Here is a 22660-nt window from a genome sequence, read left to right on the forward strand (position 1 = left end):
GCTTGTGTGTCACTGTGGACAGCAATAGTTTTATACATTGTACAGACCGCCACACTAGTGTTTCAACCTAACGGGTTGTCCTCTACAAATTTTTAAAATTAAAAAAAATCGGGAGTAACTGTTTCCACTGGCAGGAAGGTCACAAGCCAGGGGACACAGATTTAAGGTACATAAGAATTAGGAGCAGGAGTAGGCCATTTGGCCCCTCGAGCCTGCTCCGCCATTCAATCAGATCGTGGCTGGTAACTGTTCACCTGTCATTATTAAAATGTGGAATGCCTGTGAAGTGCATATTTTAAAGAGATGTCATTTGCTTTATTTGCACTTGAAATCTTCTCCACAGAGATGGAATATTTTGGGGTAATAAAACCCACATCTTCGAAGTAAAAAAAAATCATGGCTGATCTTCTACGGGAGTCCAGGACCAGGGGTCACAGTCTAAGGATAAGGGGTAGGCCATTTAGGACAGAAATGAGAAGGAATTTCTTCACCCAGAGAGTGGAGAACCTGTGGAATTCTCTACCACAGAAGGCAGTAGAGGCCATTTCATTAAATATATTCAAGAAGGAGTTGGATATATTTCTTAAGGCTAAAGGGATCAAGGGATATGGGGAGAATTTGGATGATCAGTCATGATCGCATTGAATGGCGGAGCAGGCTCGAGGGGCCGAATGGCCTACTCCTGCTCCTATTCTTCTATGTTTCTATCTCCACTTTTCCTGCACTATCCCCATATCTCTTGATTCCCTTAATATTCAAAAATCTATCGATCTCTGTCTTGAATATACTCAACGACTGAGTCTCCACAGCCCTCTGGGGTAGAGAATTCCAAAGATTCACCACCCTCTGAGTGAAGAAATTCCTCCTCCTCTCAGTCCTAAATGGTCGACCCCTTATTCTGCTGGGGCGTCACGTGGTGCAGGAGGAGGGCGGGTCTTTGTGCGTGCGTGCGTGCATACAAGTGCAAAGGGACGCACGCAAAGGCCAACGCGGTGACGTCAGGAGAGCGCGCTGCGAGGCTCGGGGTGGAAACAACGGATCGCGCTTGCGCGCCCGCTCTCATTCAAATCGGCAGCGCGAGCGCGCACGCTCCACCCACGTACGACGTGCGTGCGTCCGCGCACACCAGGCCCTCGCGCGCCAGTTCTCTCTTTCTCTCTTGTCACACACACACACACAGTGACGGACGGCGCCGAGCTCCTCACGACTTTCCGAATCCATGTAATTTATTTATTAATATAATATATTTTTTAATTATTGTTTTCTCATTTTTTTTTTAAAAACCCACCCACAAAAAAAAAAGCTGCGTCCGCGTCGCGCCCGGCAGTTATGGACAGCAAGGCGTTCACCAAGGAGCTGGACCAATGGATCGAGCAGCTAAACGAGTGCAAGCAACTGAACGAGAACCAAGTGCGGACCCTGTGTGAGAAGGTGAGAGAGAGGGGAATAAATCGAGGCCCAGGCTTCAGCCGATGTAGTGTGTGTGAATGAAGGAGGAGGAGGAGCAGTGCTACGAGCCGCCACCCGCCGATAGGCCGCGTTTGTCGCTGCCAAATAGTGCGCCACCGGGCGGCGCGGCGTTGCCGGTTCCGGCTGCCAAATAGTGAGCCTTCCGAGCCCCGCCCACTCTCTGCGGGAGGCACTTCCGGTTTTGCGCCACTTCCGGACAAGAGGCGGACCCGAAAGGGAGGGGCCGACATGGACCTTTAATCCGCACCATTCTCCCCGCGCTCTGTTGATTAGAATGGGGCACTTTGATGTCTGCATCTTTCTCTCTGGCGGATGTTTATTTTTTCTTCTTTTTGCAGGAGATTGCTGTGCACAGAAACTCCAGTACAGCCATCTCTCAATCTTTTTCCCCCCTCTCCATGCCTGTTTATTAACTTAAAAAATAAACTCTTAAAAATCTATTTGAGTACACCAATCTGCTGCTGGTTAGAAGGAAAAAAGTTTGCAAGGGGGAAAGGGAGGGAGTGGGACGAACTGAAGTGCTCTTGCAGAGACGGCATGGGCTCGACAGGCCGAATGGCGGCCTCCTGTGCTGTAACCATTCTGAATCGTAGGATGAGAGTACACAGAAGGAGACCGTTCAAGCTATCGAGCCTGTGCTGGCTGTTTGGGAGATCGCCTGCTTTTTCCCCATTGACCTGCAAATTTTTCCCTTTTTTTATAAATATATACATGATATATGGCACAGAAATGGGCCATTCGGCTCAACCAGTGTTTATGCTCCACTTGAGCCTTCTCCCGTCTTTCCTCATCTAAATCTATCGGCATAATCCTCTATTCCCTTCTCCCACATATGCTTGTCCAGCCTCCCCTTAAATGCATCTATAATATTTGCTTCAACCACTCCCTGTGGTAGTGAGTTCCACATTCTCACCACTCTTTGGGTAAAGAAGTTCTTTCTGAATTCCATATTTGATTTCTTGGTGATTATCTTATGTTGATGGCCTCTAGTTATGCTCTTCCCCACGTGGAAACATTCTCTCTGTATCCACTTTATCAAAACCTCTCAATTTTAAAGACCTCTATTAGGTCACCCCTCAGCCATTTTTCAAGAGAAAAGAGACCCAGCCTGTTCATCCTTTTCTGATATGTATACCCTTGCATTTCTGGTATCATCCTTGTACATCTCTGCACCCTCTCCAGTGCCTCTATATCCTTTTTCTAATATGGCGACCAGAACTGCACGCAGTGCTCTTAAGTGTGGTCTAACCAAGGTTCGATACAGGTTCAGCATAACTTCCCTACTTTTCAATTCTATCCCTCTAGAAATAAACCCTAGTGCTTGGTTTGCTTTTTCTATGGCCTTGCTAACCTGTGGTGCAACTTTTAGTGATTTGTGTATTTGTACTCCAAGATCCCTTTGTTCCTCTACCCCACCTAGACTCGCACCCTCCAAGTGATGTGACCTCCCTATTCTTCCTACCAAAATGTAATACCTCACATTTATCTGTGTTGAACTTCATTTGCCAATTATTTGCCCATTCTGCAAGTTTATTAATGTCCTCCTGTAATTTGTTGCAGTCCTCCTCAGTATTGACCATCCTCCACAATTGTGTTTTTGATTCCAAAGTCAAAATATATCCAATTCCCTTTTGAAATTTACTATTAAATCTACTTCCACCCTTTCAGGCAGTGCATTCCAGATCATAACTCGCTGCGTAAAAACATTTCTCCTCATCTCCCCCCTGGTCCTTTTGCCATTAATTTTGAACATCTCTATTAAATCTCCCCTTAACCTTCTCTGCTCCAAGGCGAATGATCCCAGCTTCTCTAGTCTCTCCAAATAACTGAAGTCACTCATCCCTGGTACTATTCTGGTACATCTCCTCTGGTACTTCTCCAAGACCTTGACATCCTATCTAAAGCGTGGTGCCCAGAATTGGACAGAATACTCCAGCTGAGGCCTAACCAGTGATTTATAAAGATTATAAGGGTTGATGCTGTCTCTTGCACCATCATGCCGTTATGTTGAAGTGCACATTTCTTGCATAGTTTTCACACAACTTTTCCTATTCTTAACAGAAATGTGCAACTGATGGACAATGATTTGCCTTTTTGCTAGCAAAGGTTATAATGGAGGATTTTAGCATTAGTTGCTATACTTATCAATATGAATCATTGTTCCCTTCATCTTGGGATTGTAATAATGGAATGGAATTGCTGTAGCTTAAAAGCTCAAATGAGTAATTTTTCTGCTTTCTATTAAGCACTATGGAATTTTAAAGATCATTTGTTTTTGAAGCCACATGATTTGTAATTTTTATTTGTTTAGGGGTATCATTTACTTTGTATATCTTTAGTTTCTTGGGTTTTTCTGTTATTGATTTGACCTTATTTTCTGTCCACTGAATCACTCAATCATTCATTGGTGAAAATGCTTTGTAACAATAAGCCTGATAATAAACTACAGCTATTAAAGTAGGGATGGGAGGAGCAAAAAGTTAGTTGGACCCAGACGATAAAGCAAATTGAGCCAAATTGCGAGTAGTTTTGTGCCATAGGTGCTCATTACTGGGTACTAAGTTGAGATAGCCCATGTAGAACCCTTGCACCTGGCATGGAACACTTCATCCAATTAGTCTGGGCTGGATTCCAACCCAGAGGTGAAAGGACAGATGTTTTAGCCAGTCCCCTGACTGTATATTCTCAGAAACTTGTTGTCTAGGTGCTGTCTACGAGAACCAGCCAAAGTAGTTTTCCCAGTTATTGTAACATCAAAAGATGCAAGTATTCATGTGGATGTTGGAAGTGCAGCGTGTTTTATCACTGGATGGTAGGATGTTCTTGTGATTCCCTCGGCGGTTATTTCTGTTTGACCAGTGCTTCCCCATCTCCCATACTTGTTTCATTGGTTTGGTGGGGAGCTTTTATCCCTACTTTTTTCTATTTGGTTCCCCTGGTTATGTACTCCTGCAAACCTGTCCTGCTACCTTCAATTGCAGACTGTGCTTAGACTGGATATTGGCTGTATGAATAAGTCCATCCCTGTGCTCCATTGTTCTTTTTGTCTTTTGATACATTTTTATTCGACAACAACATTTGCTTTGCTGAAGAATGATGCAACTTGTTTTGACCGGTGTGCAATACTCTCTTTATACCATGTTAACGATTAAAGTATTTTGGGAGTTCTGTCGAGGTAGTTTACTGCCCACTACCAAGCCAATGGCTACATGACCTGCTCCCAGGCCTCTGCAGTTCTGTGCTCAGCACTGAGTTCTGTGAGTGACACTGTTCTTAAATCCCCTCGCCTGAGAAGGCATCAGATGGTAGATTTGTGCTCGGTCATAGTCAATGGGCAGAAAAACTAATCCCCCATCTCTGATCGGCCTGATTGAGATGAGTAGCCTGTCATGTTGAAAATTACAGGTGCAAACTCTCACTCCATGGTGCAATGGCAGATAGTGTTGTTGTGACTGTTTTTGGTCTGAGAAAAGACTGTACAGTTTCTAGTAAAAGACTAGGTGATGTCACTACCAGCGAATACATTTTTTTTGTCACAGAAGCTTAATCTTAATCCGTGGGTCTATGGACACTTATTTTGGAGTGTGTTTTCTTGCGTTTACTGTCCCATGTTTTTGCATTAAATGAAACCAAATAACCTGCCGCTAAAAACAGTTGCAGTAACATCCCTGCAACTGTTGGGACGGTAAATCCTCACTGCTTTGTTCAGCTTACTTGTCAATCACCCGGGATCTGTGGTGTGGGATCACACAGCGTGAAAGGGTTGATGCCCATTCCTGGTCTTTAGCGAATGTGTTTAGAGCCAGTATTTATTTATTTATAATCAGGAGCAACTGTAATGAGAAGCTGATCTTTTGCAACAAAAATATTTTTGAAGAAGATGCTTTCCCTTGTTTGTGACCTTTTAGTAGGAAAATACTTAGTCCATTGAGGAGACTATGACTGAGCCTTGTTACCAATTCAGTATCAGAAAAGTAGGCCGTTTCTTCCACACAAAAAAATAACTCACTAAGAGTCCAACATGACAACATTCAAATAGCATTGCATTGTACAGGATATTTCTGATGGTGAACACGGTTTTGTTGATTGACCCAGATAACGATTACACCAGAAGGCACTGTTTCTTGCTGTATTCTCGGGGGGGGGGGGGGTGGGGGGGGGGAGAAATTGTATAACAGAATAAAAATATTAGAAGGAATCATAATACAGATGGGTAGAGCAGAGCGTGATTGTTATCTTCTCCCCACTCCTTTAACTCCTAATAGCTGACCATCAGCTCTTTGATCCTGTTTGATACATTTTTATTCGTCAACTAAATTTGCTTTGCTGAAGAATGGTCAAAACAAATTGCATCAATGTGCAATACTCTCCCTTTGCTGCATCGCATAGTATAAGTTCACTAGATTGATTCCTGGGGTGAGAGGGTTGTCCTATGAGGAGAGACTGAGTAGCTTGGGCCTATACTCTCTGGAGTTTAGAAGAATGAGAAGTGATCTCATTGAAACATAAGATTCTGAGGGGGATTGACAGGGTAGATGCTGAGAGGCTGTTTCCCCTGGCCGGAGAGTCTAGAACTCGGGGGCATAGTCTCAGGATAAGGGGTCGGCCATTTAAGACTGAGATGAGGAATTTCTTCACTGAGGGTTGTGAATCATTGGAATTCTCTGCCCCAAAGGGCTGTGCATGCTGAGTCATTGCGTATATTCAAGGCTGAGATCGATAGATAGATTTTTGGACTCTAGGGGAATCGAGCGGGAAAGTGGGGTTGAGAGCGACGGTCTGCCATGATCTTATTGAATGGCGGAGCAGGCTTGAGGCGCCATATGGCCTACTCCTGCTCCTAATTCTTATGTTATATTTAGCTGCATATATGCACATGCTAAGGACCTATTTAATATTATGGTATTCACATGCTACAGCTGTTTCTTTAACATGTCAGTCAATAAAATCCATACCAGTCAACTGGAGGTGTATACCTACAGCAAAGCCACATTGACTTGAGGAATACAACAGTGTGTATCAACTCAGAAATTCTCAAACTGAGTATCTTGTCTGCTTTGAACCATTTTTGAGTTTGGTTTGACTGCATTGTTTTAGAATTACCGCATTCCACTCCAAGCAAAAACAAGTTTAGTCAACTCTAAAGCATTGCCGCCCATAGTAAGGGTTCCTGCAAAACCTGCAATTTTTTTGCTAGTTTTTAAACTGCTACTTAAAGCTGCACACAAAGCGAAGTAGCAATTTTAGATTTTGTAATTGCAGGGCTTGTAAGTCATAGCATTCTCAATCACTATGTGGTCCTTTTACTTTATCCATTCGGGACACAGCATGATATCTTCTCTCACTTCTTGCCTGAAACATGGACAAACACCCCTTCTAAAAATAAGTCCTGGCCAGCTGGAAGCCTTTAGCGTAGCCTGCTGTAGCTAAATCCTGGATAAAAGCAGGCAGTCATATGTGCAGTTAATTTGTTTACATTTTTCAGGGAACATGGTTTGCCTATGTCATTACTGACAGGTTAATGGTACTTTTCAATTGATTCCAGGGAGCTGGCTGTCTGATTATAGCTGAAAGATGGCTTTATATGGTCCAGGAGCACCTACAGTGGTGTGTCTGCCCTACCAGAACCAGCTAGGAGGATAATGCTGGACGGTGGTCAGCTGTTCCTTTCCAAAAGCAGTGGGAGGTGAAGGAGCTATGCAGATTGAATGGTGGCCCCAACATTGACTGGCAACTGATCCTGATAGCATCCCGAAATAAAGTTCCTGTGTTTGTCACATAACTGGAGTGAGTAAGCATTTGAGACATTGTACAGTCTAGTTAAGCACCCCTGCCTGGCGCTGTTGCTGTGGAGATACCAGTATCATTTACATTTCAACATGTTATACGTACATCTGTTCAGAGAAAATTTAGATGCTGAATACATCAAATAAGGCAACAGTAGAATTAAATTCATGTGTTGTGTGGTATATATCACAGGAGGACCAGAGCAGGTTTGTACAGAGCTTCTGATGGGCTCTATTTAAATACAGCTCTGGTATTGTAGCGTTGGAACGGATACAGCTCTGGTATTGTAGCGTTGGAACGGCTCATAGTCACTTTACTGATGGAGTTGCTATGAGGTGAATCCATCGTTGAGTGTAGAGTTTGAGTATTTATAGGGTTGGTGAAAATGGAGGCCAATGATGCAATTTTTTCCACATGAATGTATTTGACTATACTCCAAATTTGATCCTCTCCCCATATCTGGTGTAAATCAGGTAGCGCTCAACTAATTGCAGTTTACTTCATGTTGGCAGAGGGGGTACTTAGAAAATTAATTCCTCAAGCATTCTGATACGGACAGGAATAAACTTTGCCTGCAGAAGGATGGCATCTTATGTGTTCCTTTATAGCAATGGCCAGAAATGAGAGCACATATGGATGGATCTTAAATAGAATTGGTGAACCCTTTGAGGTCTAGAGAATTGTTCATTTAGAAGTTGGAGGTTATGTTTATTTTTAAAAGCACTTCCGTTCCTATTTTGATGAACATTTTGTGCTTTTCAGGCTGGTGAGGTGCTAGGGGGTGAACATTTTCTACTTTGTATCCCAGTGTCTGCATCAAGAGCTCCTGGGCTGCATTGTGTGGATTGTATAGGGTATAGCTCTCTCTGGATTGCACCAAAAATATGTTGATCACAATCATGAAGTGTATCCCTGCCTTCACTGGAGTGACATTTGCTCCCTGCCCCAATCACCCAGCCTTGTGACTCTTGTAATTAAGGTTGGCAATTAATCTTGAGTTATGGGCAGTTTGTGCTATGGAATCCTGTTTATTGGAACTGGATTCAGACCACCCAAATCTCAATCGACAATTTTAGATCGGTCAAGGAATTTTCATTTCATCAGTCAGAGTATTCCGAATTGATGGGATAATTGAGTGGCCATAGTGTTGTCAGTAGGATTTCAATAAAGTGCAATGTGGGCATATGATATGTTCATACCTAAACTCCCTAATTCCCTGTGTGGTGTAGTGCCAAGCCATACAGACCAGAAGTTCCTGGGTTCAATTACCAGTCTCTGCTGAGGTAACTGATCACAGGCAGTAATTGATCTCGGTGCCTCTGGGCTAGAAACTGGAAAAGTTGGCCAGTGTGCCCTTCTATCCAGGAATCACTGGAATGTACATGTGTGGATGTTGGGTGAGGACTAGATCACAGGCTTGGCTTGATTCAACTTGTTCAAATAGACTGCCAGCACTCCCCTTCTAAGCTCACAAATGCAAAATTATCACTTGGGTGAGGTAGTGGATGCCTGCTAGTACCTGTGTACCGTGGCCCAATGAGAGCAAGACCTGGAGTGGCTAGGAGGGGTTAATTTTATTACAGGGTAAATTCACTGGCCCTACACTCGGCAGGCGCGTGGCTTGGACAATTAGCGCTACGGTGTTCTAGCACAGTCTTCGCTTGCGGCTCAAGATCACAAAGGGATTTAAACACAAGGATGAGAATTTTAAATTAGGCTTATGGCAAGCCGGGAGCCAATGTAAGTCGACGAGGACAGGGGTGGTGGGTGAACGGAATAGGATATGGGCAACAGTTATTGATGGTCTGAAGTTTACGGAGGGTGGACGATGGGAGAGCGGCCAGGAGAGTTTTGGAAAAATCAAATCTGGAGGTGACAAAAGTACAGATGAGGGTTTCAGCAGCAGATGGGCTCGGGCAGAGGCGGGTGATGTTAGAGATGAAAGGAGGTGGCCTTTGTGACAAAGAGGATGTGGAGTCGGAGGTTCAGCTCGGGGTCAAATAGAATGTATAGGTTGCAAACAATTTTGTTCAGCCTAAAAAGTGGGCTGGAATCAGTGGCAAGGGTATGGACTTTCTGCTGGGGCCAAAGACAATGGCTTTGGTTTTCCCAATGTTTTGCTGGAGGAAATTGTAGTTCATCCAAGATTGGATGTCAGGCAAGCACTCTTGACAACACAGGCTCTGCTGTTTACTGCCTTACTGCTTTAATCAGCCGAGCCATTGAGCGTGCAATACTCTTAATCCATCACCTCGTTGCTCCTGCCCCTGCGACTACCAGTGACAGGTTTACCCCCAATCTAAACGCAGTTAATTGATCTCGGTCAGGGGCGTATGGCCTCAGTGCTTGCCTGTATTTTACCCTAATGTGTGGGCGCAGTACAACATTTCACATGAGTACCCTGATGCTTCACTGAAATCTTAGTGACATATAGGCAGTATATGTTGTGCAGGTCATTATGTATATAAAAAAGGATGATGCATCTGTTTGGTACAGTGGTTTAAACAATGGCCTTTCAGCTTTGGATATTGGTTTCAAATCCAACCTGGACTGGTGGAATGGAAATCCCTCTGATCTGCTGATCTCTCGAGTCCAACAAGTTGAGTAAAGATTGGAGCAACTTGGGCTTCTAAGACTGAGAGTAAGCCATTTGGCCCATCAAGCCTTCCCTGCCATAAGAACATGAGAAATAGGAGCAGGAATAGACCACTTGGCCCCTCGAGCCTGCTCCGCCATTCAATAAGATCATGGCTGATCTTGGGCTCAAAGCCACTTCCCCGCCCGCTCCCCATAACCCTTCACTCCCTTATCTTGCAAAAATCTGTCTATCTCCACCTTTAAATGTATTTAATGACCCAGCCTCCACAGCTCTCTGGGGCAGAGAATTCCACAGATTTATGACCCTCTGAGAGAAGAAATTCCTCCTCATCTCAATTCTAAAAAGGCGAGCCTTTATTCTAAAACTGTGCCCCCGAGTTCTAGATTTCCCCACGAGGGGAAACATCCTCTCTGCATCTACCTTGTCGAGCCCCCTCAGTATCTTATATGTTTCAATAAGATCACCTCTCATTCTTCTAAATTCCAGTGAGTATAGGCCCAACCTGCTCAACATTTCTTTATAAGTCAACCCCCTCATCTCTGGAATTAACCGAGTGAATCGTCTCTGAACTGCCTCCAATGCAAATATATCCTTCCTTAAATAAGGAGACCAAAACTGTACGCAGTATTCAAGGTGTGGTCTCACCAATACCCTGTACAGTTGTAGCAGGACTTCCCTGCTTTTATACTCCAATCTTCTTGTCCATGACAGCTCTCTTTTTAATCCCAATTCCCTGCCGTTTCATTCTTGAAAGATGACCTTATCGAGGTATAATACGATAACCAGTATAGAAAGGTAACTCCAGAATATTACTTCAAACTAAACTGTGACAGCAGGACCAGGGCACACAGGAACACTAGCAAACTGCAAATTAAGGTCTGATGTAAGGAATATTTTCGCACAGGATGATCAGCACATGGAATGGAGTAATGGAGGCAAAACCCTGGTCTATGTTATTTAAGGAACTGCTGGATGCTGTGTTAGGTCTTTCTGGATGAATGAGCTTAATGCACTTCATCTATATCTATCTTACAAAATGGGTTAGGGCAGCTCCAGCCTAAACCGCCCATGATTTGGAACACTTCTCCTGGAGTCACAGGACATCTGGTTTAGGAAATGGAAAAAATATCAGTGCTGCTGAGGCATGTGGGGCCATATTTTGCGACCCCTACGGGTACATACGTGGTGCGCACGTGCCTGTAAGGGCCACACAAGTTACGGGTTTAGGCATGCGAAGCGCAAGCACAAAAACCCCAAACTTGCGATCTGTCAGATGATCCGCATCCCTGGGAAAAGGCCCCCCACGGGCGGAGAGTTGCGCTATTTGCCCAACTTCTGCCCGCTGAATGCACAGAAGAGACTAGCTCACAGGCGTAAGGCCTGCTTTTACCAGCAGAAGAGTTTTAAAAAAAAATAGAAAAATAAAATTTTATCGCTCATTTATACATTTAAAAACCCTGTCCAATAAGTTTATTTTTAGCTCTGTTAAAACATATTTTAAAAAATCCAAATTTATTTGTTTAAAATATTTAATTAAATGGCATTTTAATTAATTTTAAATATGTAAAAAAGTATATTTATTTCATGTGTTCGTGTATTTTTTAAGTGATGCCCATTCATACTTATGGGAGTTTCGTACGTACAGAACCCCCATAAGTATGAATGGGGATTCCCTTCTTTTATTGGTTGGGCCGGCCCACGTGATTTCAAGGGCGCTTGCGAACCGCATGCGCTCCTGGGATACGTGGGCCTCTACCCGCGCGTACCCAGCGAGGCCCAGGAGCGCAAGGCTCCGTACCTCCCGGGCCACCAGGTAAATTCGTAGACTTTTCTTTGCTGATCGGAACGCTCCAACCGCAAAATTTGGGCCATTGTTTGGATCGAGTACAGGGAGCTTTACGCTGCACCTTACTGTTATACCAGACCTAGATTCCTTAAATGGAAAGGTTTCCTTTTTTTCCCCAGCACTAATGCCCCAATACAAAATCCTGCTTTAAGTGTGATGACTTGTTGGCACATCAACAATCTGTGCTATATAATGGAAGGAGCGGGGTCAGTTAGTTCCCCTTTCTCCCCCACCCGCTTGCCTGCCTTATTGTGTTGCTGTAGGGAGCTACACAGAAGAGACCAGCTCACTGGCCTGCTCTTGCACATCTCCTAATTGCCCCCTTGAAGGATACTATTGGGGAACTGCCAACTAGCGAAGAATTTGACATGCTATAACCCAAATTATTTTAAAAATCTGGTATAAGTTCCAGAATGGTTCCTATTTCTGTTGTTGATTTATAGCAATTAAATGGTATTGTGTTGATTTCATCCGGCTAACTTATTGGAGAGTTACAAAATCGAATCCTCATCAAACCACTGTCTTGATTAATACTGATATATATTGGATGACAGGTGCTTTTATTGTCACTCGTGTTGGCTGTACTGCTCACGAGTGCTTAAAGGTGAATATCTCATGCCACCAGCAGCTATTTTTTCCATTTGAAAAGGGCTGTGTGTTTACTAGATTCCACAGAAGTGGAAATACACCAAGCATAGTCCTCTAAGATCGCATTGGAATAGCAAGTTGCTTTAGTTTGTGGTCCTTTTGAGATGTGCGAGAGGAACTATTTGTGTGATGTTTATAACTCATTGAGTCTTCCTGATGTTAATAACTTTAAACTTCCTTGCTTTTGACTTCTGTAGACTAAAGAAATTCTTACAAAAGAGTCGAACGTACAGGAGGTGCGATGTCCCATCACTGTGTGTGGTGATGTCCATGGACAGTTTCATGATCTCATGGAGCTGTTTCGAATTGGGGGCAAATCTCCAGACACCAATTACCTTTTCATGGGAGATTACGTTGACAGAGGCTACTACTCGGTTGAAACTGTCACACTACTCGTAGCACTAAAGGTATAATATTTCCTTTCCATGCTTGTCGTAGGCTGCCTTATGGTATGCATTTTGTACCTCGTGAGTGCTCACCAGACCCACCTGGCAAATTCTCAGACTTGCTTGAAGTATAGGAACAGGAGTGGGCCATTTAGCCCCTCGAGCCTGTTTCGCCATTCAATGAGATTATGGCTGATCTGCGACCTAACTCCATATACCCGCCTTTGCCCCATATCCCTTAATACCTTTGATTCACAAAAATCTTATCAATCTCAGATTTAACATTAATAATTGATCTCGTATCAATTGCCGCTTGCGGAAGAGAGTTCCAAACTTCTACCGCCCGTTGTGTGTAGACGTGTTTCCTAATTTCACTCCTGAAAATTCTGGCTCTAACTTTTAGACTATGCCCCTCTAATCCTAGACTCCCCAACCAGCGGAAATAGTTTCTCTTTATCTACCCTATCTGTTCCCCATAATACAGTATCTTGAAAACTTCGATCAAATCACCTCTTGACCATCTAAATTCCAGGGAATACAACCCTAGTTTGTGTAATCTCTCCTTGTAACTTAACCTGGAGTCCAGCTATTATTCTGGTAAACCTACGCTGCACTCCCTCCAAGGCCAGTATATCCTTCCTACGGTGTGCTGCCCAGAACTGCTCTCAGTGCCCCAGGTGTGGTCTAACGAGCGCTTGGTATAGCTGCAGCATAACTTCTACTAATAAGTACTAATAAAACTTGCTCAGATTCAGTTATCCCTTGCTCTAACATGCAGCCATTGGCAACATTTCAGAATTAATTGCTGCATTTCTTTAAATACAGGTTCGTTATCGGGAACGTATCACAATATTACGAGGGAACCACGAAAGTAGACAGATCACACAAGTATATGGGTTTTACGACGAATGCCTAAGGAAATATGGAAATGCTAGTGTTTGGAAGTACTTTACAGATCTGTTTGATTATCTCCCTTTGACAGCCTTAGTGGATGGTCAAGTGAGTAGAATGTTTTCTCATTTATTCCCCTTTTTCTTCAGGTTTCATGAAGTGGTTTCCCTGTATTCAAAGCCTGTTCAATGGCCTGACTCGAGGCACTTTTACCTTGAGAGTGCTGTGGACATCAGATGTGCTTTTCTCCTACTGTCAATAGCACACTCAAATACAAAGGCCCCAGGGCTAAAAATTGAGTAGCGCCCCATTGGGGCGCTAACTTCGAGCGCCCTGGAAAAATTAGCGCCCCCGCGCCAGAAATTGAGTGTTTGTGCCCCAAGAGGGAAGCGGGGCGCTACTGGAAGCGCCCCGCATCCCTCTTGGGGCGCTGTGAGTGAATATCGTGGCGCTACGTGCCGCAGTGCCACACGCTGCAGCACGTCGCGCCGCGGTATTGCAGGCCTTCCCCCCCCTTCTTAAAGGGGAGGGGCCTTGTGCAGCACGATCTTGGGCCCCCGGGGGTCGGGAGTGCAGGCAAAAGAGCCCGGCACTCAAGAGAAGTGCCGGGCTCTTGGAGCGCAGCCGGCACTCATGGGGTGGGGGGGGGGTTTCAGGAGGTCTGGGACGGGAGCGCAGGCAGGTGCTGGCAGGCGGCCAGCAACAAAAATGGCCGCCCCGCACCTCGCCTTTAAATTGCGCCTCCCCGGCCGCAGGTACGCCCCCCTGACCCTGTCGGACATAACGTCCGGCGGTAAATCAGGGGGCGCTCCCGAAGATTGCGGCTGGGGCGTGAGCGGGGCGCTGCGCACACCAGTGATGCCATCGCCAGCTGCGCAGCGCTACCGGTTAGCACCACCACTAACCTCCCGCTGAATTTCGAGGGAGGTGTGGGCAGTGCCGCGCCCGGGCGCTAGTTGATTTGCGCCTTCTTAAGGCGCTAACAGGTGGCGCAACCAACTGAATTTCCCCCCCCCCCCCCCCCCCAGTCTCCATAATTCAAATGGTGTAGATTTTCATGGGAGTCTTGAGATCTGCCATCAGGTTCAGTGCCTCCTGTCCTTGCTAAGTAAGCAAGGGAGCCAGTTCGGTACATCTGCCTGATGTACCATTCCCCCAAAATGTATCTTTAATTTTAGATGCTGTGTTCTATTCTAACCATTTTTAATAGAGTTAATAGTTATCGACTGTTCTAGTGTATCTAATGGCTAAGCAGTACAGTGTAACTAATTCCTAGGAAGGGTACAGATCATTTCTAGCACAAGAAAACAGGTCTTGTAAGCCTTTTATTTGCTTTAGAGCAAGTGAATGTATCATCTAGATTTTAGCCAGTTGCAGCCCTTAAAACACTTAGATTTTTATAGCACATTTAACGTAGAATGTTTCGGGGCGCTTCGTAGAGGCTTGATCAGATAAAAATAGGCGCTGAGCCAAAGAAGGAGATATTCGGAAGGGTTTGGTCAAGGAGGTGGGTTTTAAGAGCGGTCTTAAGAGGTGGAGAGATTTAGGGAGGAAATTCCAGACCGTAGGGCCCAGATGGCTGAAAATATGACCGTCAATGAGGACGATGCACAGGAGACCAGAGTCTCGAGCGGAGAGTTCGGGGGGCGGGGGAGTGTAGGGCTGGAGGAGGTTACAGAGGCAGAGGGACAAGCCCATAAAGGGATTTAAACACGAGGATGAGAATTTTAAATTGGATCCACTGTGGAACCAGGAGCTGATGTCGGTTAGCAAGGACGGATGAGCGGGACTTGGTGCCGCATAGGATATAGACAGAAAAGGTTTTTTTTTGCACAGTTCGAAGCTTATGGAAGGTGGATGATGGAATAGTCGAATCTGGGGGTAACAAAGACATGGGTGAGGGTTTCAGCAGCATTAGAGCAGAAGCAAGCGATGTTATGGAGGTGGAAGTAGGCGCTCTGATTGGAGGGATTCAAACATGGAGTTGCGGCAAAGGAGCACGGATTTGGAAGGTGTCATTCAAGGACTTAAGAAGAAAGGGTGGTTGGAGATGGGGCACTTGTTTTCTAGGACAGAGTGACTGAAAGTAGGTGTTTTTGAGTAAGGGACTGGTGTTTTGAAGGGAAGAGAGCCTGTACCTAATGAGAGGGCATCACTTACAGTGGTAGCCAGGAAGAGAAGATGGGTGGCCAGCTGTTACAAGTCTCTGTTGTCTTCCTTGGTGATATTCAAGTCCCTCTGTTCCTGCCATGACTCACAATTTTAGCCATACTTAATGAGCAAATTTAAATTTGAGGCCTTCTAATAGGGAAAAAGAAACTGCAACTGCATGGCAAATCAGTGAGTCCAAGAGCAGTGCAAAGATAGTCCACTGTGGCAAACAGGGCAAGACCAGGTCTCTGCCTGTCCAGACAAGGTGCTGATTGAACGCTGGCACAGGAACCAGGGAGTTGAAGCTCTTCACTCGCCACTTAACAGGAGTAGACAACAGAGTAGCCAGCGCTCTGTCCTGAGTTGGTTGGCAGATGACCCGCACAAGTGGGTTCAACTAGAGGTACTCCTGAACATTATATAGGCTTGGAGTTGCCTCAGGAGACAGTCCCCAACTCCCATTTCCATTTAGTGAATAAATCAGCCTGGAGGCTTGACTTTTCCTGGAAATTACTGTTTGTGTACATGTTTTCCTGTGTTCCTGTAAACACAGTAAAATCAAGAAGGATTAAAAAGGACAATTAAAAGATGAGCTGTTAAAAGTTTTACAGATGTCACCTGCAACTTATTTCAAACTTTCAATCAAAATTAATTAAATGAACAACAATTCATTTTGCAGCCCTTAAAAAGATTTAAGGCCATGTTTGTAGTACATTTTTGTATACCTTTTTGAAAGTTTTTATTTTACAGCTCTATGGGATTTTTCAGTGTACCCTGTTCACATGAATACTGTTTTCACTTATTAATGATTTGGTGTCCACAGATATTCTGTCTGCATGGCGGCCTTTCTCCATCCATAGACACGTTGGATCATATTCGAGCCTTGGATCGTCTGCAGGAGGTACCGCACGAGGTGAGCTCCCCGCTATGCTGCCTGGTTGTCACTGAGGCAATAGTTTTTTTTTTTGAAGTGGTGCAAGCAAGGGATTGCCTTTGGCCCAGTGTTTACAGCTTACAATTGTAATGGGTGGCAACATTCACTTTTATAGTCAGTGCAGAAAGTGCTGAGTTGACAGTGCTACATTTTTTGGAGGTAAGTGAGACCGTCATGGTGTTCTCTGCAGCGTGTCTGCTGCTACATAATGTGCCATTTCATATTGTTAAAATCTAAGATGCTTTGCATTTGTTTTACTTTTAGTAATTTATTGAATTTGGGCATGTCTAATTGCCCTCTGCTGTATGCTGTAGTCAAACCAAAGTGTCGGTGTACAATATAAATTTACTGATCCCATTTAAAGATATTGTCTGATTGGCAGTACAATCATGAGGCTTATTTAGAAGTAGGATTTCCTCGACGTTATGTTGAACTGCAAACTATTGCACTGACGATTTTAGAAGACCAGTAACACGGCAGTAAAAGATTCACTTTTTTTCTTTGAAAGGCAGTAACCTTCAGTACTGCGTACATACTTGTGGTATCTGCTGCGTGGCCTGCCCTTGTAATTTATTCCAGAAATCTATTATCATTTGGCTGGAAAAAAAAGTTCAATAGGATTCTTCCTAACTTCCTAATTTTTACTTCCTGTGAGCTATTTGTTTGGATCAGTTTTAATTCCCTTCATAACTTTGAAACCTAGAGGCCAGATTTTTGTAAAGAAAACATGCCAATTGTCTTGCCTTTCCTCACTGTAAATTCCTGATGCATAGATCACCTTTGTTGCTCATCTCTACTCTCTCAAAGGCAACAATATCTCTCCTCTGATTAGGTGTCCAAAACTGCACACCATGCTCCAGATGGGATCTAACCAATACTTTGCACAGCAGCAGTACAACCTCTTCTTTGACATAAACTCTTTCCCCTCTGTTAAAGTAACTGGATACTGTAGTGGCCTTGATTTAATACTACAGCTAAGTACAGAGATAACCTCATTAACTTTTACACCTATCCCTGACATACACACTGTAACCCTTGAACCGGATTGCATTGTCCCTCATTATTTGTTCTGTCTTCACTTCCGTGTTATCTGCAAGTTTGGCGATCTACTTAAGATGCCTTTGTTTAAGTTATTAATGTATGTTAAAAGTACCAAGCATACCCAGCCAGATCTTCTGGGTTTCTTCTTCCCAAGATCTACAAACAGGACTGCCCTGGTAGACCCATCGTTTCAGCCTGTTCTTGCCCCACGGAACTTATCTCTTCCTACCTCGACTCTAACTTTTCTCCCCTTGTCCAGTCTCTTCCCACCTACATCCGCGACTCTTCGGACGCCCTCCGCCACTTTAACAGTTTCCAGTTTCCTGGCCCCAACCGCTTCCTTTTCACTATGGACGTACAATCCCTCTACACCTCCATCCCCCACCAGGATGGCCTGAGGACGCTCCGCTTCTTCCTTGAACAGAGGCCCGTCCAGTCCCCATCCACCACCACCCTCCTCCGCCTGGCTGAACTTGTTCTCACATTGAACAACTTCTCCTTTAACTCCACTCATTTCCTCCAAATCAAAGGTGTTGCTATGGGTACCCGCATGGGTCCTAGCTATGTCTGCCTTTTCGTGGGCTATGTGGAACACTCTTTGTTCCAGTCCTACTCAGGTCCCCTCCCTCACCTCTTTTTTCCGATACATTGATGACCGTATCGGTGCCGTTTCCTGCTCTCGCCCCGAACTAGACAATTTCATTCACTTTGCCTCCAATTTCCACCCTTCCCTCACCTTCACATGGTCCATCTCTGACTCTTCCCTTCCTCGACTTCTCCGTCTCCATCTCTGGGGATAGGTTATCGACCAATATTCACTACAAGCCCACTGACTCCCACAGCTACCTGGATTACACTTCCTCCCACCACGCCTCCTGTAAGGACTCTATTCCATTCTCCCAGTTTCTCCGTCTCCGCCGTATCTGCTCCGACGATGCCACCTTCCACACCAGTGCTTCCGACATGTCTTCCTTTTTCCGCAACCGAGGATTCCCCTCTACCGTGGTCGACACGGCCTCGACCGTGTCCGTTCTATCTCCCGCACTTCTGCCCTCACCCCTGCCCCTCCCTCCCGGAACCACGATAGGGTTCCCCTTGTCCTCACCTTTCACCCCACCAGCCTCCACATTCAACGGATCATCCTCCGCCATTTCTGCTACCTCCAAAGTGATCCCACCACCAAACACATCTTCCCCTCCCCTCCCCTTTCAGCATTCTGTAGGGACCGCTCCCTCCGAGACACCCTAGTCCACTCCTCTATCACCCCAAACAGCCCTTCCCCTTCGCCTGGCACCTTCCCGTGCAAGTGCAGGAGATGTAACACCTGCCCCCTATACCTCCCCCCTTCCCACTGTCCAGGGCCCCAAACACTCCTTCCAGGTGAAACAGCGATTTACTTGTACTTCTTGCAATCTAGTATACTGTATTCGCTGCTCACGATGCGGTCTCCTCTACATTGGGGAGACCAAACGCAGATTGGGTGACTGCTTTGCGGAACACCTCCGTTCAGTCCGTAAGGGTGACCCCGAGCTTCCGGTCGCCTGTCATTTTAATTCACCGCTCCATTCCCACTCGGACCTCACCGTCCTTGGCCTCTTGTATTGTTCCACGGAAGCTCAACGTAAACTCGAGGAACAGCACCTCATCTTCCGATTAGGCACTTTGCAGCCTTCCGGACTCGATATCGAGTTCAACAATTTCAGATCATAACCTCGGCCCCTATTACTTTTCTACTTATTTTTTCCACCCCTTTGTTTTGGGTCCTCCTCCCCCCCCCCCCCCCCCCTTTTGTTTCTCTCTCTCACCTGGCAGCTGTCTCTTACCTGCCAGCACACTTCACACCTAATCTCAGCTGCCTTTTGTCTCCATGGGCCCATTACCATCTCGTCTGGCTTCGAATACCTTTTTATTGTGTCTTTTTCTTCTTTTGTTCGACCGCAGCTTTGCCTTCGATCTATTTTATTTTCTTTCCAGTTTTGAAGAAGGGTTTCGACCCGAAACGTCAACTCAAATTTCTCTCCACGGATGTTGCCTGACCTGCTGAGTTTTTCCAGCATTTTCTGTTATTGAGAAAAGCTGGTCCTCTTCTGCATAGCAGTGCTGTTGCTTCTGTTCATGCCTTTTTTTTTTCCTATGGGTTTTTTTGCCTATTAACTTACCCTTCAATACATTCCCTCCCTCCTTTCCTGAAGGCATTGACTCCTTATTGGCATGCACTTCCATCTCTGCTGTCTGGTACTCGCCCAAATGGCCATTAGAGTCATAGAGTCATAGAGTTTTACAGCACAGAAAGAGGCCCTTCGGCCCATCGTGTCTGCGCCGCCCATGTTGAGTGTCAATGGTGTAGCTTTTTAAAAAAAAAAATACACCCAGTACAGGACAAACCAGCCAAGTTTAATCCTGTCTTCAATGTCCACACTCCTCCAGCAGCTCACTGAATAGTCATCACTAGGGGTAGGAATGACGGCCAATTTTCCTTTCTCATTCAGAGGTGGTGAAACCAACTGTAGATGCCCTAACTCCACCCTGGCTGAGATCAGCTAACTTGGCACAGCGTAAGGATTGCACCTGTGATCTCCTAATGTACGACTCACTACTTGGTGCCTTAATCAACTGAGCCATCCGGGAGCTTTAAAATTTATATTTTTCAGCTCGTCACTCGTGATGTGAAAATTGCTTCGAGTGTAACATACTCGAGCTGTAATGTGAACTGAATGTATTTTTGCATTTAAATTTAGTTACACTTCATCTTGTTCAACTGTTTAAAGATGCAGATTTAAAACTGTAATTTTACTGACTAGCTGCTGGGAGAAGAGCAAATGTGTGACCAAGATTTGATCAAGACTGTGTAGCTGTACCAGTCCTGTTCTTACTGTTGTATTCAATTAGGGTCCAATGTGCGATCTGCTGTGGTCGGATCCTGATGATCGTGGTGGTTGGGGGATTTCTCCTCGAGGTGCAGGGTACACTTTTGGACAAGATATTTCTGAAACGTTTAACCATGCAAATGGGCTCACTCTGGTGTCTCGGGCTCATCAGCTTGTAATGGAGGTAAGGAAAACTACACCGAAACTACAATTACACAGTGTGCTGAAATGGGGGATGGAACCGTTCAAACTGTAGCTTTAAGACTTCAGTCGGTCAGCATTCTATTTATACTTTTCCCCCATCCCTCAAACTACTGGTTTAAAAAAACATCCTATCCAGGACTAGCCTATTTCAGTATAGACTTGTACTAAAACCATGTATCTTAAACAAATGGAAGCTGATGATAATTGCCCTGGTAATTTAACTGCAGCTAGTCTGGCTCTGTATCAAAAGCTGAAATCATAGGATTTGAATTAACTGAGCATCAATCTCTTATTTAAAAAGGAGAGCCGCTATACTTGGGCTGATTTGGCTGAAAAAGATAAATATATTCAGCAATACTTTCCTTTTTATCTTTGGCTTCTGATAAAGTTCTGTTTTAGAATTAATTTTCAAGCTGGTCTAATATTTAATGTGCTACAAGTGCACAGTCCTGTGCAGGCTGCTGTAAAATCATAATAGCTTAGTGAAATAATTTGAAGAGTTGTGGGAACCCATGGTGTACGAAATTCCAGTCACCCTTGTGGTTAAGGTTTATGGATCCTGTACATTTTGTATTCATCCCTTAATCCAGACTAGACTCGTTAAATGTAACAATACTAGGACATGCGTTTTTATAAAATGAAAATAGTTGGTGGTTTCTGTAATCCTAACTTAAGAGTTAAGGCTCTGTTAACTTGGATAGTAATGCCCCAGAGTTAACATTTAATTTAGGAAGAGGAAATGGCTGCTTTTATCAGACAGCAGAGTCCGATGCCATTATTGAACAGTACATCAATTCTTCATGGTCTGTGTAACCCACTGTATAAATACTGTTGACCAATTGTCAGCTCTAAATGTGAATTTGTCTAATAATTTAAAACCATGAAACAAACTAGTTGAGTCTTAGGGGAGAAAAACTAAGCTTCCTTTAGATTTTAGAAGTCTTTTAATAAACTGAATTCCTTGTACAGTGTACATAATGCAAAGTATTGATGGTTAAGACCGAGAAATCCATCTGTGCATACTGCCATTGTAGTGCCTATATGTGGGGAAAAGCAAGCTACATCTGTCTGGTAATGGCAAACTTATCAACACATGGGAGCTCGTTCCTAACCCTGAGGCAATTGCAAGCATTCTCAAAAAGCAGTGTAATTTAGATGGCTTGTGTAGATACGCTACCATTTACAAAGTGTACCCTGTGTGATCCTGGTATTTTATGGGCAGTTAGCTGAATTGTGATAAAACAGATGACTTCGTAATAGCCCCTCTAATGTCCTCAATCATATACTTTATATACATGACCTGGTTTGGCATAATGAAGAGTTACCATGGGACTCTTGAGGATTCATTGAATCATTCAGGTACTGTAACTGAAAAGCTTTAGCGAGGTAACACTGAGCAATTACTGCAATGGGATATTTTATTGTATCATCTTTTGATTGAGGAATAATGATCCTGTTTTGCAAGATGTTAAAGATCTTCCATCTGTTTAATCCCAGGGATACAACTGGTGCCATGATCGAAATGTGGTAACAATATTCAGTGCTCCAAACTATTGTTATCGCTGTGGTAACCAGGCCGCTATTATGGAGCTAGATGACACGCTGAAGTATTCCTTGTAAGTATAATGGAATCCAAATTTAAGGATGTTTTAACATAGACACATTGTTTCAGACTGCATTCATTAAAAACACTATCTTAATTTTTCTATAAAACCTGTCCAGCTCTAGCAAAAATCTGAAGCTAAAAACTGTTTGGTTTGAAGATGAAACAGACTTTCTAAGTAACTTTCCATCTTTCAGCACTAGATTTAACATGTTCATCTGGTAAAAGCTTCC

At 44.4% G+C, this 22660-nt stretch overlaps 1 protein-coding gene across 1 annotated transcript; it reads left to right on the forward strand.

Annotated features, from left to right (window-relative positions):
• Positions 1-1103: 1103 nt before the first annotated feature.
• ppp2cb (protein phosphatase 2, catalytic subunit, beta isozyme) lies at positions 1104-22459 on the forward strand. The gene is made up of 6 exons (XM_086007195.1): positions 1104-1431; positions 12548-12757; positions 13562-13735; positions 16602-16691; positions 20643-20804; positions 22322-22459. Exons 1-6 carry the CDS (start codon positions 1330-1332, stop codon positions 22442-22444), a joined length of 861 nt encoding a protein of 286 aa, XP_085863321.1. The 5' UTR covers positions 1104-1329; the 3' UTR covers positions 22445-22459.
• Positions 22460-22660: the final 201 nt, after the last annotated feature.

This window comes from Somniosus microcephalus, chromosome 2, assembly GCF_052327205.1.
Source record: "Somniosus microcephalus isolate GS21.2 chromosome 2, FLI_Smic_1.0, whole genome shotgun sequence".
NCBI lineage: Eukaryota > Metazoa > Chordata > Chondrichthyes > Squaliformes > Somniosidae > Somniosus > Somniosus microcephalus.